General features: G+C 37.1%; 2 protein-coding genes across 2 annotated transcripts in view; one reads left to right on the top strand and one right to left on the bottom strand.

Moving 5' to 3' along the window:
- Nucleotides 1–12,466, top strand: part of LOC143292326 (acyl-CoA 6-desaturase-like) — a 36,631-nt gene extending 24,165 nt beyond the window's left edge. Inside the window, exons 11-14 of the mRNA XM_076602516.1 lie at nt 437–531; nt 3,152–3,209; nt 5,891–6,030; nt 8,182–12,466. Of these exons, the coding sequence (XP_076458631.1) occupies nt 437–531; nt 3,152–3,209; nt 5,891–6,030; nt 8,182–8,242 (354 nt within the window). The 3' untranslated portion in view covers nt 8,243–12,466. The remainder of the gene's footprint in view (nt 1–436; nt 532–3,151; nt 3,210–5,890; nt 6,031–8,181) is intronic.
- LOC143293028 (cyclin-Y-like) overlaps nt 8,924–18,433 on the bottom strand; it is a 32,193-nt gene continuing 22,683 nt past the window's right edge. Inside the window, exon 8 of the mRNA XM_076603837.1 lies at nt 8,924–9,024. Within this exon, the coding sequence (XP_076459952.1) occupies nt 9,016–9,024 (9 nt within the window). The 3' untranslated portion in view covers nt 8,924–9,015. The remainder of the gene's footprint in view (nt 9,025–18,433) is intronic.

Below are 18,433 nucleotides of genomic sequence, written 5' to 3' on the forward strand. Positions count from 1 at the left end.
TGTAGTATCATTAGTAATTTTATGGCAATAGTAAAAAAAAAAAAATCAAATATTAATTATTAGTAGTACTGTTATTAGCATCATTAGTATTATCATCATTATTAGTAGTATATTTATGATAACAATAAAATAAAAACCCAACTATTACTAATTATTATCTGTAGTAGTAGTAGTATAAGTATCATTGTTGATAGTATTTTTATTGTTGTTGTTGTTGTTTAATTTGTCTCTGCACAAGATTCAGTGTTATATAAATACGATTATTATTGTTGTTGTTGTTGTTGTTGTTCTTCTTCTTCTCACTGTAGTTGTTGTTTGATTTGTCTCTGCACAAGATGCAGCGCTATATAAATACCGTTATTAGTATTATTATTGTTATTGTTGTACTTGTAGTTCTTCTTCTTCTTCTCACTGTAGTTGTTGTTTGATGTTTCAGGATCTGTTGATGGTGACGTTGTACTTTGTTCGCCTCTTCGTCCTCTACTTTCCCCTGCTGGGCTGGGGCATCATCCCCTACTACTTCATGCTGAGGTAGGGTGTTCGGACTTGTGTCGTACTCTGTTGCCTTTTGTCACAGGAGGCGTCAGTAATAATAATAATAATAATAATGGATACTTATATAGCACACTATCCAGAAATCTGCTCTAGGTGCTTTTACAAAAACGCTTTGTTAACATAAAACATTACATCTATGTTACATACACACACCAAAATATGACTACACACACACACACACACACACACACACACACACACACACACACACACACACTGCATACATACATTTTAACAATACATGTGTATCTAACAGCTACCCTAACACATACGCACACATAGGCAGGCACAAACTTACATAAACGCACACACACACAATACACATTCATATACATGCATGTAGTTATGTACACGTACATATATGTGTACATGCATAGTCAAGCACAGGTAACGCAAAGGAAGTGGACCTGCCACAATTGAACTTACTGCCGAGGGAAAAGGTGAGTTTTGAGACGAGATTTAAAAGATGCGAAGGAATCAGAATGACGGAGGTTATCAGGGAGCTTGTTCCACGTCTTTGGTGTTCGTACAAATGCATATATGCTACACCTCATCTGCTTAGCAGATGCCTTACCAGCATCATAACCCATCGTGCTGAGTCAGGCCTTGAGTGCATGCATGTATATTCTGTACCTATCGGAGTGGATTTCCCCTGCAGAATTTTTACCAGAGGACAGCGCTCTCGTTGCCATGGGTTCTTTTTCAGTGCGCCAAATGCGTGCTACGCACGGGACCTCGGTTTATCATCTCTCATCCGAAGGACTGGGCGCTTGGTTTGATTTTCCAGTAAAACTTGGGAGAAAGGGCGAGAGCGGGATTCGAACCCACACTCTCAGGGACTGTCTGACAGCTGAGCATCTTAACCATTCTTCCTCCTTCCTCCTTGTCACAACACATTTCCTGTGTTGAATTTGGGCTGTTCTCATCAGGGGGAGTGCTTTGCTACAGTGCAGCGCTGCCTTTTTTTTTTTTTCCTGTCTTTTTTTTTTTTTTTTTTTTCCCCTGTCAACAGGTGTATTTTGTTTTCCTCTCCAAGTGTTCATTTACTTACTCGGTTTTTTTGCCTGTCAGCAGATGTATTTGTTTTCCTCTTCAAGTTTTCATTTATTTATTTAGTTAGTTGTGTTTTTTTGCCTGTCAACAGGTGTATGTTGTTTTCCTCTCCAAGTGTTCATATATTTATTTAGGGGTTTTTTTGCCTGTCAACAGGTGTATTTGTTTTCCTCTCCAAGTGTTCATATATTTAGTTAGTTGTTTTTTTGCCTGTCAACAGGTGTATGTTGTTTTCCTCTCCAAGTGTTCATATATTTATTTAGGGTTTTTTGCCTGTCAGCAGGTGTATTTTGTTTTCCTTTCCAAGTGTTCATATATTTAGTTAGGGTTTTTTTTTGCCTGTCAACAGGTGTATTTGTTTTCCTCTCCAAGTGTTCATATATTTATTTAGGTAGTTGTTTTTTTTGCCTGTCAACAGGTGTATGTTGTTTTCCTCTCCAAGTGTTCATTTATTTATTTAGTTAGGGTTTTTTGCCTGTCAGCAGGTGTATTTTGTTTTCCTTTCCAAGTGTTCATTTATTTATTTATTTAGGGGTTTTTTTGCCTGTCAGCAGGTGTATTTGTTTTCCTCTTCAAGTGTTCATTTATTTATTTAGTTGTTTTTTTTCCTGTCAACAGGTGTATTTGTTTTCCTCTCCAAGTGTTCATTTATTTATTTATTTGTTTTTTTTCCTGTCAACAGGTGTATTTTGTTTTCCTCTCCAAGTGTTCATTTACTTATTTAGTTCATTTTTTTTTGCCTGTCAGCAGGTGTATTTGTTTTCCTCTTCAAGTTTTCATTTATTTATTTAGTTAGTTGGGGTTTTTTGCCTATCAATAGTGTGTTTGTTTTCCTCTCCAAGTGTTCATTTATTTATTTTGTTAGTTGTTTGTTTGTTTTTTGCCTGTCAATAGTGTATTTTTTTTCCTCTCCAAGTGTTCATATATTTAGTTAGGTTTTTTTTGCCTGTCAACAGGTGTATTTGTTTTCTTCTCCAAGTGTTCATTTATTTGTTTATTAAGTTTTTACAGAATTACAGAATTTAGTTAGGGGCAACCCTTTGGCTGCCCAAGTGGTGTATCTTGTATAAAATGTAGTTTGCATGGTCGGGTCTATCGTCTATTCAAATACTCCTACCAACTATTTCTGAGGGAAATAACCCACTAACACTGTGTAAGGGTGTAGCGCAAATCTTGTTTACCCTACACGACCTTAAATCGATTGCATAGGTTTCGTGAACGAAAAAATTGGCCGCTTGTGCGACTCTAACACAGGAGTGAACCTCATGGCTGTAAAGTCTGCTTAACCCTTTGAGTCCCCCTTCTCGTTCCTTCCATGTCCACTGAGGTGATCGCATGGACCGCCTCATTTATTTTTGTCATTAAAATGCTATATTCTCTTGTCTTCACACATTCCTTGTAATTAGAACCTCCCACTTTAACATTTTTAATTGTTTTTGCAATGCTTTCTTGATTTTTTTGTTCTCAAGTACATTGGTTTACCTTCTAAGAGGCATAAATTATTGTATGCACTTGAACAGTGTGAGGCCCAGTTTACTTTCAGCCTGCACGTGTTGGGAGAGCCCAGTGTTAGCCTGTGCATGAACCACGTGCCCATGGACGTGAAGGCGGATTTATGCAAAGATACCCTAGAATTTCCTGATTGATCCCCTCAAACTTAGCGGTTTTCAACACTGTTACCTACACGACCTAATCTCACTTTCGATTAGTTGCGCTAAGTAAAGTAGGGGGCTACGTGTTTAACTCATCTGTACGCCATCTCACCTGATTCCCTATTCGCTATTGTCCGCAGTGGTTGATGGACGCATTATATCCATTAGAATCAATATCTTATGCATCATAACTCTGGTGGTATTTGATGACTATCCAATTCAGACAATATTGACACCGGGTGTATGATTTGGTGGTTTTATATCCATTTAGAGCACGTATTGGGGGGCACCTCCGGTAGAATATGGGCGAGTGTGAGATACCATCAAACAGTATTAATGTGTCACCGGTTTTGACAATATGGTGATTGTAATACCATCAGAACAATATTGAGCACCGGTGAATATGGTGGTTGTATATCCATCAGAACAATATTGAGCACCGGTGAATATGGTGGTTGTATATCCATCAGAACAGTATTGTGCACCGGTGAATATGGTGGTTGTATATCCATCAGAACAATATTGAGCACCGGTGAATATGGTGGTTGTATATCCATCAGAACAGTATTGAGCACCAGTGAATATGGTGATTGTATATCCATCAGAACAATATTGAGCACCAGTGAATATGGTGGTTGTATATCCATCAGAACAATATTGAGCACCGGTGAGTATGGTGGTTGTATATCCATCAGAACAATATTGAGCACCGGTGAATATGGTGGTTGTATATCCATCAGAACAGTATTGAGCACCGGTGAATATGGTGGTTGTATATCCATCAGAACAATATTGAGCACCAGTGAGTATGGTGGCTGTATATCCATCAGAACAGTATTGAGCACCGGTGAGTATGGTCAGTCACGTCCAGCTATGACCATCAGAACGACAGAGGTGGGCAGCTGCTGTCCTGACTATCTGATTCAGAATTTGATTATAGTGGAGAGTGTCTTGCTTAAGTTACATCCCCACTGTCTCGGTCAAGAGGGCATTAGGGCAATCAGCATTGGGATGGTCCCCAAAGGCCAGCTAGCCCCCAAGGCTGCAGAACTAAGAGCCAGTGCAATCTCACCTCTAGTCTACGTATCTTCTTCTGCGTTCACTCGTATGCACATGAGTGGGCTTTTACGTGTATGACCGTTTTTACCCTGCCATGTAGGCAGCCATACTCCGTTTTCGGGGGTGTGCATGCTGGGTATGTTCTTGTTTCCATAACCCACCAAACACTGAAATGGATTACAGGATCTTTAACGTGCGTATTTGATCTTCTGCTTGCATATACACACGAAGGGGGTTCAGGCACAAAGCAGGTCTGCACATATGTTGACCTGGGAGATCGTAAAAATCTCCACCCTTTACCCACCAGGTGCCGTCACCATGATTCGAACCCGGGACCCTCAACAAGATCCGGATTTTTAATACCAACGTGAAGTCGGTTCTACTCTATGGCTCAGAGACATGGAGAGTGACAAAGACCAGCACCCACAAGCTTCAGACATTCACCAACAGATGTCTAAGAAACATCCTGAACATCAGATGGCCAGAGGTTGTCTCCAATGAAGAACTTTGGAACATGACAAAACAGGCCCCACTGGAGACGGAAATCAAGAAACGGAAATGGGGACGGATAGGCCATACACTACGCAAGCCTGCAACAAACATCACAAGGCAGGCTCTTGATTGGAACCCACAGGGGAAAAGGAAAGTTGGCCGTCCGAAGCAGAACTGGCGGAGAAGCATTGAGGCAGAGACAAGGGCGGCCGGAATGACGTGGGCCGAACTGAAGAGGACCAGCCAGAGCCGGGTGCGTTGGAGGAGTGTTGTTGCGGCCCTATGTTCCCCACGGAATCAAGAGGAATAAGTCAAGTAAGTCAAGTCACCCTCAGATTGAAAGTCCAACGCTTTAACCACTCGGCTATGCGCCCGTCAGGTCTACGTATCAAAGTCAAGTATATTGAATGTAGGAGATGGACAGTGAAGTGGGTGTCTGGAGGCAGACGATATACACACAGTGAGATAGAGTAAACATTCTCTCTGTCTGCTGTTATGTCTGAACTGAAATTTTAACGTTTTCTATCGTGTGCCTTGTTTTCAAAACTGGAACATTTGATTTGAACTTGTGTGCATTTATGTTTGTATGTTTGTGTTTATGTCTACATGGACATGTGTGACTTAATATGTGTATGTGTATGTAAAATCTCTCTCTCTCTCTCTCTCTCTCTCTCTCTCTCTTCACATATATATATATATATATATATATATATATATATATATATATATATATATATATATATATATACACACACATACATACACACACGCACGCGCACACGCACATGCATACACATGTATATATATACACACTCACACACACACACACACACACACACACACACACGCATGCATATCTATCTGTCTATGTATATATATATATCTATACACACACACACACACATACACACGTATATATATGTATATATATATATCTAATCATTCAGGATGGTAATTTAGCTGTGTTCTGGTTTCCTTCATATATCTGAATATATTTTATGTGAATATAAAAAAATTTTTTTTAAATCTGATGTGTCCATTTTTTTAATTTTTAATTTCATATTATTTTTATCTTTTATTTTTTGTCATGCAGCCTGTTTCCCACCATGCCCAGACACAACCTGTACAAGATAGCGCCCATGGTCAAGTCCCTGTGTCAGAAGCACGGCATTGACTACCAGGTCAAGTCTCTCTACCGCGCTTTCGCCGACATCGTCAAGTTAGTATTCAGCACTTTTTCTAGTTTTTATTATTATGTGTGAGGCAGCATGCGAAAACCCGGCTAAAGTCGCAGCCAGCTGTTCTTAGCTATGCTCGGAAACATGTCATTGGGGTCAAAATAATGAATATGGAGATTTTTACAAATTTCATATCATATGCCTCGGCTTTTAGGCTTTATCAGCCTTTTACCTGATCATTAGGACTTTTTTTTCTTTTCTTTTTTAAAAACTTTTTCATGGAGTTTTGCATCTTTGAAGTCTTGCCTTTGTTGTCGGTAAGAATTTTAGCATAAAACTGTGAAACTGTAGTATTTTTAATGTTTTCATGTGCATGCGCTGTTGGTGAGGCTGCACACATTTGTCACTGAAGTTGCAATGTTCCATGCATTCAACGCCAGGCTTTTTTGAAATTCCGTCAGCCGATGTTGTGGCAGTACACTTAATGACTGCAATTAGTAAGCGTTATTTTGATCTGGGATCTAAAGCCGAAGTTCAAAAGATTTATCAGCATTATGGGAAATATTTTTTTGTTGAAACACAAATGTGGCCTTTGTCTCTCATTTGAACATTCACTGTCACCATTGACTACTCTCTCTCATGGTCGGCATTCTAGACTTTGTTTGAGTACAGAAAGAAAATTTTGATTTTCTTGTGTGTTTTTTTTTCATATAGAAGTTTATAGTTTACTTAATTTTGAATCTTTTGACACCAATACATGTTCACGATAATTCTTCTAACGTTACAAGTAGGCAAATATATAGGTGTTTTTTGGGTTGTTTTTTTTTTACGAGCCGGTTTCTCCATTTTATTTTGTTCTTTTGGGGCACACCAACTTTGAAAACATAATAGAAAGAAAATTTTGATAGATCCTTTTTCTTTTTTCTTTCTTTCTTTTTTTTTTTTAAGTACATAAATTATGAATTCCAACTTGAGCTGGGTTTGTTTTCGCATGCTGTGTCGCTTACGTGTCATTTCTTTTCTTCTTCTTTTTTTTAACCCCCCCTCTTTTTTTTGTTTTTGTTTACTTAGGGGTGGGAGTGGTGGTGAGGTTGGGCATGCATTGACATATTTGCATTACTCCCACACGGTTGATGGCTCCGTGTTGTCTCATCAGCACTTCTGAGGGCATCCCTGCAGTAGTTCAGAGTTTAGTTTTTGTGTGCTGTTTACTGTTGACTTGCATTGGCTGACATCAGAGTTCAACAACAGCAACAACAACAACAACAAAAATAGGCAGGGGAATGGAACATGCAGGCGTGCGCACATGCACCCACCCACCCACCTCACCCCTATCACCCTCCCCCCTCACACCCAATTTTGCACCTGTTCTGAGCAGCGTTTCAGATCAGATAAATGCAAAAGTAAACACAATTTAATTACACATACTGATACCGTGACCCACCAGTACAGACTCCGGCAGGGGTCTGATTCCAGTCCTGTGCAAACTACTACGCGCCTATGCGGAGAAAACGAAGTATGTTAAAAAAAAATATATAAAAAAATGTCCATTAAAATGTAATCCGTTCTGGGTGGAATGAATGGGTTTAACCATTTTAACTCTTCTGTATAAATTTCCCAATTCATTTGTATGGCATTTGCAGTCAGTTAACTATGCAAGCAGATCATGCTCACATTTAGATTTTTTTTTTTTTTTTTTTTGCATGTTTTTTGTCTTTAACAACAAATGATAAATTTGCATAAGGACATATATTGGATACAAAAGTCAAAACTGCTAAAACATGAAAAAAATTCAGAAAAAAAATATTTTGGGGTTGGGCGGGGGACTGGAAACTAGACTTCATGACATAAAGTACATGTTCTGAACTAAAGTGTTGCACATAAATTAAATCATCAAGTACAAGAGAGAAAAGCATTCATTCTGCCCAGAATGTATTACATTTTTATGTACATTATATCTTCTTAAGATACTCTAGTTAAGTTGTAGTTTACTTTTGCACATGTCAAAAAATGACTTTCTGTATTTGTTTGCAGACTCCTTGTAAACCAGTCTTGAGTGTTGAGTCAGTTGAAATTGACATTATTATTATTAGATACAAAAATATCAAGGTCTTGAGGTCTGTAATTTATCATTTGTGGTAGCTTTTGCAACAAAAGTTGATTTGTCTGTGTGTGTGTGTGTGTGTCACCAGGACGCTGAAACATTCCGGAGAGCTGTGGTATTCCACCTACCAGCAGTTCCACTCGTCCTAGATCCGTCGCTACCACGAGGCACCACCCCTCCCCCCCTATTACCCCCACCCCCACCCCCCTGACCCCCACCCTTTTCTGGTCAAGCTAGCAGTCGTAGCACCTGATCTTCTCCCCTCATTCTCTCTCTCTCTCCCTCCCTCCCTTTCTCCCTCATTGACTGCCGCTAGACTTTTCAGCGTTTGGTGTCGTCACACGACCTGCTCACCAAGGTCGTGCTTCTTCAACCCTTTGTGTCGTCCTATCCGTCCCCCTCTCTCTCTCTCTCGCCAGCTGGTTTTTGTAATGCTTTTGACGTTAGTACCAAGTGTGTGAGGTGAGAGGGGAAGGGAGAGAGGGATGGTGAACAACGACATCCGCATGGGGACTGGAGACCAATTTGTCCCCCCCTGATGTAGAGTGAACATAGAGTCAGTTCTGGTTTAGTGCGTGCATAATGGAGAGAGTATAGCCATGTTGGTGGGTCCAGAGTAAAAGAGTAAATCCAGTTTTGGGGTGCTCATGATAATGTGTAGAGTGTAAATCCACTCTAGGGTGTTCATAATGTGAAGTAATTCAGTGTGCCCATAATGTAGAGTAAATCCAGTTTAGTTGTGTTCTTAATTTAGAGTAAATCCAATTAAGTAATTCCAATCAAGTGCATCTGTCACTTAGAGTAAATCCAGTTTAGGATATCCATTTGTAGAGAAAATCCAATTTGGTGTGTCCATCCGATGTGTTTATCTGTAACGGACAGCAAAACCCAGGTCAGTGATTTTGTGTCTTTCACTTTCCAGTCATTTGTCCTGCACACACACACAAAAAGAGAGAGAACTTAAGTTTCATGACCGGTATAATAAAGTAAAGGTAAGTTATATGCATAGCAAAGGACATAGTGGTCTAATAATTATTGTGGACACAGAACAGAAAAATTCAACTCCCAAGCTTTTACTACCTGGTCAAAAACTGCTGTTTCAATCAAACAGCTGATTCCTTCTCATTGAGAACAAATTACTGGACTTTTGTACGTATGCTGTGTGAAACTGTCAACATCGTGTAAGAAGATGAAGAGGATGTAATGTAATTATTTATTAACTGTTTGTTTTTTTTTATGAGTGAAGTTTAACTATCATTTCCAAACAGGTTCTGTCATGGTTCTTGCTATTGACTGTGATGTGTGAACAGGTTATTGGAATTGTTGTTCTGTACTTTAGTCTAAGGTAATAAATTATAATGCTTTTCTAACACTCTGTAGATTTCTCTTTTTATGTTCACATCCTTGTATATCTGTTTGGTGCGATTTGATGTCTGGAATAAATTGTGTTCCTGTACAAAGTATTTGTATGGCTATGTACTTTTTTTTTCTTTTTCTTTGCCAATTTACACAGTAATGTGTATGATTCTTATAACAACTGGTAACCATCTCTACCATTCAAAAAGGAGTGCACCATTTCTTTGTGAGTTTATGAACAAATTTGAATAATGAATTTGGTGGGAGGTTAAAAAGAATCAACCAAGGAGTGATTGCAAGGCATCTGACTTAATGGACAAAAGTACTCCTTTTTTTCTTTTTCTTTTTTCTTTTTTTTACCATGTCCAGTTCATGTCTGAAAGGCTACTTTGGATTCAGAGAAGCTGCAGTTTTCTCACAACGTGACACTTCACATCACGGTGCAACATTGAGTGACATGACACAGCACAATACAACACATCAAAGCACTTTTTGACACAGTATGGCACAACACAGCACATATTTCATTACCATTAGCAATTACCCTGTGTCCGTGAAATTAGCGTATAGATTTAAGGACTGTGTGAAACTGTCAACATCGTGTAAGAAGATGAAGAGGATGTAATGTAATTATATATATATATATATATATATATCGATGCAACGATTTCTCAGCATGCATCTCTGCTTTGTTCTTAACTTTTGATCAGGAATTATGGAGATGTACAAATTCAGAGACAAACCTTTTACCTACTAATGTGAAGAAATATTCTGAAGGTGTACTAGATTGGAGATGCATAAACGAATCACTTTTGTTGTTCTCAGTGTTGGTGATTTCTTGCAATGCTTCTATCATCGTACGTTTGTATGGTCATTTTGCTTTTTGGGTCTTTTTTTTTGTTTTTTGTTTTTTATGTTTTTGACTTGCTGAATTTTTCCAATGAAATGATGTCGGAGTGTTTTCTTTTTGTTTTTTTATAATAATAAATAATACATATTTGTTAGAGCGGTTTTTTTTTTTGTTTTGTTTTTAATTTGCTGAATTTTTCCAAAGAATTGTTCAAGGATTGGCAGGTCATGTTGTTGTTTTTTATTAGATGAAAGCAATTTTTTTTTTTTTTTTTTTTCCAGTGAATAGTGTGGATATGGTTTGTGGTTTTTTTTTTTTTTTTTTGTATTTTTTATAAGAATACAGATTTGTTTGCTTTTTTTGTTGTTGTTGTTGTTGTTGAATCTTTTGTATAAAGTAATGTAGATATGGCAGGTTTTGTTGTTGTCGTTTGTTTTTTTATAACAAGAATGGAAATTTGTTAACGTTTTTTTGAATTTGTTGAATTTTTCCGTTATTGGTGTGGTAGGTATGCTTTAATGGTAAGAATGCATTTTCATTACCTTCCTTGACTTTTCTGAATTTTTCCAGTGGATTCTTGTTGGTTTGTTTTTTTTATGATAATAAAAATGCAGATTCAGTTGCTTTTTTAGAATTTGCTGAATATTTCCAATAAATTGTTAGTGTGGTAGATATTTTTTTTAAATAAGAATGCAGATTTAGTCAAATTTATGAATATAAACCATGTTCTTTTCTGTTTGGTGAAAGGCAAGTCGCATACGTCTAAGCTTTTGATTGTGGGTGAGAAAATGTATAAGTTAAGAGAGCGAGTGTATTTTCATTCATTGTCATAGTACTTTGACATGAAGATAATTTGTAGGTGAATCATGTTTGTCGCAATTGTTGTCTGCTTGCTAGTGGTTGCAGCCATTATTTTTAGATTTGTTTACATGTATATTTTCATGTGGGTAGATGAACACATCTGTAAATACGCCAAAGCAGAGTACATTATTGTTCTTGCCAGTTTTTGATACCTTTTTTTTTTCTTTCTTTTTTTTAAATCAACAAAGAACTACCTTTTTTGTTTCTTTTTGATCATGATTGCACAACACAACATTTTACACTTTCTTTCTGACAAAGTTTAAGAAAACACAAAACATTCCTATACTTGTCTACAAAATGTTAAAAAAAAAAAAAATTTTTTTGAATGAGCTTTATCCCGTCTTTTGTTTAAATGGTGTTCGTAAGATGAAATATTTAAAGTCTTAAAAGTCCATGACAGCCATTTGAAATCATGGGGAAGGAGAGAGGGGGTGTGTTTGTTTTGTTTGTTTTATAAAATATTAATCACAGCTCCATGACAAGCCAGTTTTCTTTTGCCATTTATGGGAACAACAGAATTTTCCTGTGGGCAGAATCTATTTTTAGACAATTGTCTTCTTACCTGGTATAAGATATATCTTTATAATCAAACTGTGAATGAATTGTTCAGTCAGCTGTGAATGAAAATTGTTTTATAAGTGGATCTTTGGTAATGAAAAAATAGTTTAGAAAATTTTATTGATAAATATATAATAAATACATACTTTTTTTTCTTTCCTTTAAGTCGCAGTTCTGTTCTTTATTTTTCATCTGTTCACTTCTTGTACAGCATGTTCATGTTATGGTACTGTGTGCTTTTTATTCACTTGAAGCGAGAAAAAAAAAAGAAGGGGGATCAAGTTTGATCTCATATTTTGTACATCTTTTTACATCGCATACTTGTTTTTGGTGCAAGTCTTGGCACTTTGTTCTGCTAAATGGTGAATATGCTGTTTTCGTGTTGTTGTTTTTTTTTTTTTTTTGTGTTTCTGCTGGGTTTTTTTTTTTTTTTTTGGTTTTGTTTTTCTTCAAACAGGTTTTGGATTGCCTTTTGTTTGCATCATTTTTTCACCTTCACCTTGATATGATTGTATACACTCCACTTGAGAATGACAAGGGTGGTTTCTTTTTTGTTTTGGTTTTGTTTTGTTTTTTTTTGTTAAAAAAAAATTATTTGATTCACGTTGTATCAGTTTTTTGATAGCTTACAAGATCCACTGCATTATTGTCAAATGGTACAGATAGAGATGAATTATACAACTCCTTTTTCTCTGAATTCTACAAAACCCTTGTACAAAGCTGTGACAGTAAACATCCAACCCAAGTTTGTTTTCTTCTTCTTTGTGTGTGAATGTTGTGTGATAGTGTGTGTCTGGGTGTGAGTTTGTTGTGCGTGTGTGTGAGTTTGTGTATGTGTGTGAGTTTGTTTTGTGTATATGAGAGTGTGTGTCTGTGTGTGAGTGTGTGTGTGCTTTGTAGCATCAAGTTTGGTTAGAAAAAGGTCTTTGTTGTGCGTATGTGTGTGAGTTTGTGTATGTGTGTGAGTTTGTTGTGCGTATGTGTGAGTGTGTGTGTCTGTGAGAGTTTGTTGTGTGTATGTGTGAGTGTGTTTATCTGTGTGCATTTGTGTATGTGTGTGTGTGCTTTATAGCATCAAGTTTGGTTAGAAAATGGTCTCGTCAAGCAAGCAGTGGAGTGAACTATTGAAAAAGAAGTTCTGCACACATTTTATGCCACCGTTCTTCACTCTAGTCCATCTGGATTTGCATAAAATGTCAAATCAAACCACAAAAGAAAAGAAGAAAACAAAAATGCATTTTAAATCCATCAAAAGGTACAACTTATTAAAGGACAGGGTGTTGAAATAGGCGTGCATGTAGCTGACAAGTTTTTATCACGTTTCTTGTGAATTATCCCCCCTGCAATCCCCTCCCTCACACTCCCACCCCCCAACCTCGAACAGGGCCGTGGTCTTTTCTTAACTCATTCTGCTTCAGGTATGAGTGAACTCATACCATGATTACTTCCCCTGTGGACCTGGTACAAGTATTCTTGCACCAATACACTATATTCTTGTTTGGTACAGTTAGCATTCTAAACTGAGCCCTTTAAGGATTTTGGAAGCATGAAAACGAATCTGTGTTTGATGAATGAAAACAAATCTGTGTTTGATGAATTAAATCAACCATTCTCCATCAATTTTCACCAATTTAGGGAACCTTCTTTGTAGTAGCACGGTCCTGGAGACAGTTGCATTACTCGGACGGAAGAGCCTGGTATGGTCGTAACCCGCTACTAACTGTGTGTAGTATGGAACTGACCAATGGCGTAGTTCAGTCAACGCAGGCATTTAGTCACGTGTAACTGTCAAAAAGTTAGAACCAAGCAATGCAGCTGGCACCTGGGGAGCTGTAAAAGGTGTGTAGCTGTGGGGGTAGAACGAGTTAAAAAAAAAACAACTACTATTTTTACTGTAAAGAAAAATAAAAAAAACCGACACACACCACAAGCAATGACATCCAGAGCACCAAACACAGTCAACGACTGTACAGATTTTTACTGTGTTGACAAAATATTCATTATTAAATGGGACATCCTAAAAATGATTCATGCTAAAATAAATAAATAAATAAATAAATAAAAACAATTCATTTCAGACATTGACTTCACAATGTGATTCAGTCAAGAAAATCACTTCATACTGGCATGAGAAGAATGACTTTGCATCACATTACCCACGTACGAGAATTACATTACAGGGTGGTGAGGCGGTTATCCGAGGCACATCATGCATGATTTCTCATAGATTCATTTAAATGAAACTAGTTATACAACTACTACCACTACTACTACTAAGATTATTATCATTATTATTCTTATTATTGATGCTTACATGTACAACAACTATTACTACTGTGAATTATTCCTCATCACTATTGATGCTTGTATGCACTACCACTACTATTGCTACTAATAATAACAATGATGATGATAACAATACTGACTTCTTTTTTAAAAGATTATCTGAACATGTCTCCTCTTCTTTTCATATAAAAAAGATCCCTTTCTTCCCCCCTCCTTAATTAAATCTGAGATTCACAAACTGAATCATTTAGTTCTGGACACGTCCACCCCCTCCCCCTCCTCTTTCTCTCTCTCTCTCTCTCTTTCACAGATTTATTTTTGTGTGCTTTCGAAAAAAAAAAAAAAAAAAACCAACAGGCTTTGGGATATGATGGATGTGGTGGCAAAGTTTAAACAAACACAAAACAGAAATGACTTGGGTTATTCATTATTTACTGAATCATAACCCTAAAGCAGACCCTAAGCTATTCCTTCAACCATGTTCCAAACTTATCCCACAAACTAAAACAAAGACTAGATTCACCCTATCCAGTTTTCTGGAAATGATTCAGCCCTGTTGCCTTGTATGTGAAAACTACTGTTGTGAATCAAACAAAGACATGGCTTTTCCATTAGTTTACACGAGTCAGTTTTGAATCCCTTCTCTTTATGTGGATAACCAAACAAATGGTTACGATTTTCATCAAAAAAAACAGTCACCAACAACAAAAAACCTACCCTGAAAACAGAATAGTCCAGCTTTGTCTTCTGTTGTGAGTGATAACTAACACATAGATGATTTGTCTTGGATTTGAAAGGATCATAAAACCACACATGCACCAGCAAGTTTTTCAAAGTACTGAAGAAAAAGAAACAAACAAAATAAAGTAAATAAATAAATAAAACAAAAGAAAAAAGAAAAACACAGAACGATAGCAGTCACCTGGAAAAACAAGTCTTGAGACGTCGGGGAATGAAAATGTGTTTGAAAATGTGCAAAACCCCTAAACAGAACATAAAAACTGCATTAGAAACAAATTTATGGTTATTTTCAAATATGATGGGAAACAAATACATATTCAGTAACTTTTGAGAAGAATATTGTTGAAACATTACAACCCACACAAAAGACCCATCTTGGTGCTAGGTGATCACGAAACGGAGACTACAAGTGGAAAGAAATACGAATGAATTTCAAGCCTATGATCCATCAATAAACACAGAGAAAACACAAAGGAAGTGATCATGAGATGTAAATCTTGAAAATAACATGCAGATGTCTGCTGCATTATGAATGTGAATTGTCAAGAAATAGGGGGGTTTTGCAAACCCACTTTCGTTGGATTTTGTGTGGAGATTCCCTGGTTATTTTTAGCAAGAACCATGTGCGCATGAGAATCTCCATTTCCTGTTTTTTCCAGGTCACCGAAATGCTAAAACTTCATCGTGGAAATTGCTGTTCTGATGAAAGGATTTTGGACATTTTAGGTGACTATTTTTGCATGTTTACAAGACATTATTTATACAATTACACCCATTATTTGCTCGTCTTCTATGTTTACTTTGAGCGTGTTTCTTGTCACATATCTGCCATTATGTATTCAAAGTAATCCATTCAAAAACTCTGCAGAAACGTTACCTGAACAAAGTCTGAACCTAGCTACAGTGCTGGGCTGCCCATATGTCATATGACCTACTTCTTGCTCTGCAAGCAACAAAAGGTCCACCACAAAAGCAGACCTGCAAACTGTCCTAAACATTCTGCTGACAGCCTTGTCACCTGAGGGGGTGTGGCTGCAGATGCTGGGTTTAGAACGGAGATTTTTTTTTCTGATCTCCCAGGTCGACAAGTGTGCGAACTTGCCACTTCCTTTACCCCTCTGTGCGCATCAACATGCTGAACGTTAAATAAACATGTTTAAAAGTTCCATAATCCTTGTCAGTGTTTGTTGGATTCTGGAGACACAAACACATGCAGCATGCATACCACCTGAAACCAAAGTATGTCTGCCTCAACGGCGAAGTAAAAATGGTCATACATGTAAAAGCCACCTCACAGACCTCTACGACTGAACATGGGCGTTTCAGACCATGAACAGGAAGAAGAGAAGAAGACCTGCAACCTCATTTTAAAAAGTAAAGTATGTGTAGTTAAACCCAATTTTTAACTCTCTCCATACAAACGGCGAAAGAGACGACGTTAACAGCGTTTCACCCCAATTACCATCATCAAAATATTGCAAGCGGAAGGTTCTTATACTGAAGACGTGAATGTTGACAAAGAATACCACAATTCTGACGACGGAAGCTAAAGGTTGGGTCATTCAGACACCCACTGGACATCCGAGGGGTCTGTGTAGAGGAGAAGAGAGGACTGGCTGTACTGAGTGAGTTAAAAGTCATCATATTATAAATGACTGTGAAGACCTACAACCCGATTTTTAAAAGTAAAGTATGTGTAGTTAAACCCAATTTTTAAGAGTTATCATATTCTAAATGACTGGGTTTAGTGAGTTAGTTTGGTCTGCTTTGACATCCCTGCCTTTTGGAAAGGTAATAATTTTAAAAACTGTTGTTGTTTGGGTTTTTTTAAACTTTCATGGCAAAATTTGTAGACATTAATAAAGCATTCAACCTGACACTTGCATGACAAATTCTAATGGACACAGGCATGACGAAATGTTATCATCAAGAAAACGTCACTTTAATCACCATACTCACAAAAACACACAGAAATGGGTTTTAAACAATCAAACAATTCAAGCACCAAATATTGTGTACACAATCAGCCATACAATTCACACATACATCATTTCCTTTATTGAAGAGAAAAAAAGTTCAAAATATGTCTCCAAATCGAGATACCATGTTTTGCTATTTGCAGTAATTAAAATAACACTTTTATTTTTGAAAACTGTGGAAAAGGAACGTTTATTTATCATTTGTTATTGTTGCTAAGTATCACTACATATCTACAGCTGAATTTCAGAACCTGATGGATTTGCATGCATTTTCAAGTTGTATTACAATTACTTTTTTTTTTTTTTCTCCCTTTAAGTTTAAGTGCTTTTGACATTCATACATGTGTTTTTTCGAACGAGAAATTCACAAATTTCTTCAGATGATGCTTCAAGTCCTCTTGAAATTAAAATAAAATATTTCTTCAGACAAGGGTTTAAGTCCTTTTGAAATAAATTCATGTGTTTCTTCAGATGAGGCTGCAAAACCATTTGAAATGAACGCATGTATTTCTAGCGAAAAGGTTTCCAATCCTTTTGAAATAAATACATACATTTCTCCAGATGATGGTTCACGTTCTTTAGAAATAAATACATATTTCTTCAGATTTAGTATGTATTTCGTCACCTACAGGATTTCATGAAGAAAAAGACCAATGAAATAACAAAAGGATCCCCAGAAAAAAATATTTATTATGTCGGAGGGAGGGTGGTGGGAGGGGGAAGAGTAACTTTGAACACAAAGTAATATTCACTTGACAGGGAAAAAAATAACCACAATCTCATCAATATAATCAGTCAGTGGCAACATAGTCCGATTTGTTTTCTTTTATTTAAGTGTTCATAGACCTTAATTTTTTTTTTTTTTTTAATCTTATACATTCGTTCTATATGTTCATCTCTGGATATTGACAGCAACATAAACTTATCAAGCATTTACAGATAATGACACTATTACTCTTCTTCTTCTTTGTTCGTGGGCTGCAACTCCCACATTAACTCGTATGTACACGAGTGGGCTTTTACGTGCATGACCGTTTTTACCCCGCCATGTATGCAGCCATACTCCCGTTTTTGGGGGGTGTGCATGCTGGGCATGTTCTTGTTTCCATAACCCACCAAATGCTGACATGGATTACAGGATCTTTAACGTGCGTATTTGATCTTCTGCTTGCGTATATACATGAAAGGGGTTCAGGCACTAGCAGGTCTGCAGATACGTTGACGTGGGAGATCGGAAAAATCTCCACCCTTTTCTCAACAGGCGCAGTTACCAAGATTCAAACCCCGGATCCTCAGATTGAAAGTCCAACGCTTTAACCACATGGCTATTACGCCCGTCCAACATTATTCAATATCTGTTCGCCTTTGTTGAAGTGACTCGTAATCTGCCCATGTTTTTGTTTTTTGTTTTTTAAAATGATAGAAGGGTTTTCAACATTCTGTTAAAATAAAGGCAGTCTGTTCTATACAAGGTATACTTCCAAAACCTCACTATGTCTATGCAACAGTAAAGATTCATGCATAAATAGCCCAGGAACCTTCACAGAATCGTGCAAACTCAACTGGTGAAAGGCCTTTTTTTTCTCTCTTTTTTTTCTTCTATAAAGCAGTGCAAAAAGGAGTGAGATATTCCTGTTGTAAATAAATTTCAAAACTTACAGGGGCAAAAAAGACACACACAAAAACAACAACAACAAAACAACAAAGAC

The sequence above is a fragment of the Babylonia areolata genome, chromosome 18, assembly GCF_041734735.1.
Source record: "Babylonia areolata isolate BAREFJ2019XMU chromosome 18, ASM4173473v1, whole genome shotgun sequence".
In the NCBI taxonomy this organism is placed as follows: domain Eukaryota; kingdom Metazoa; phylum Mollusca; class Gastropoda; order Neogastropoda; family Buccinidae; genus Babylonia; species Babylonia areolata.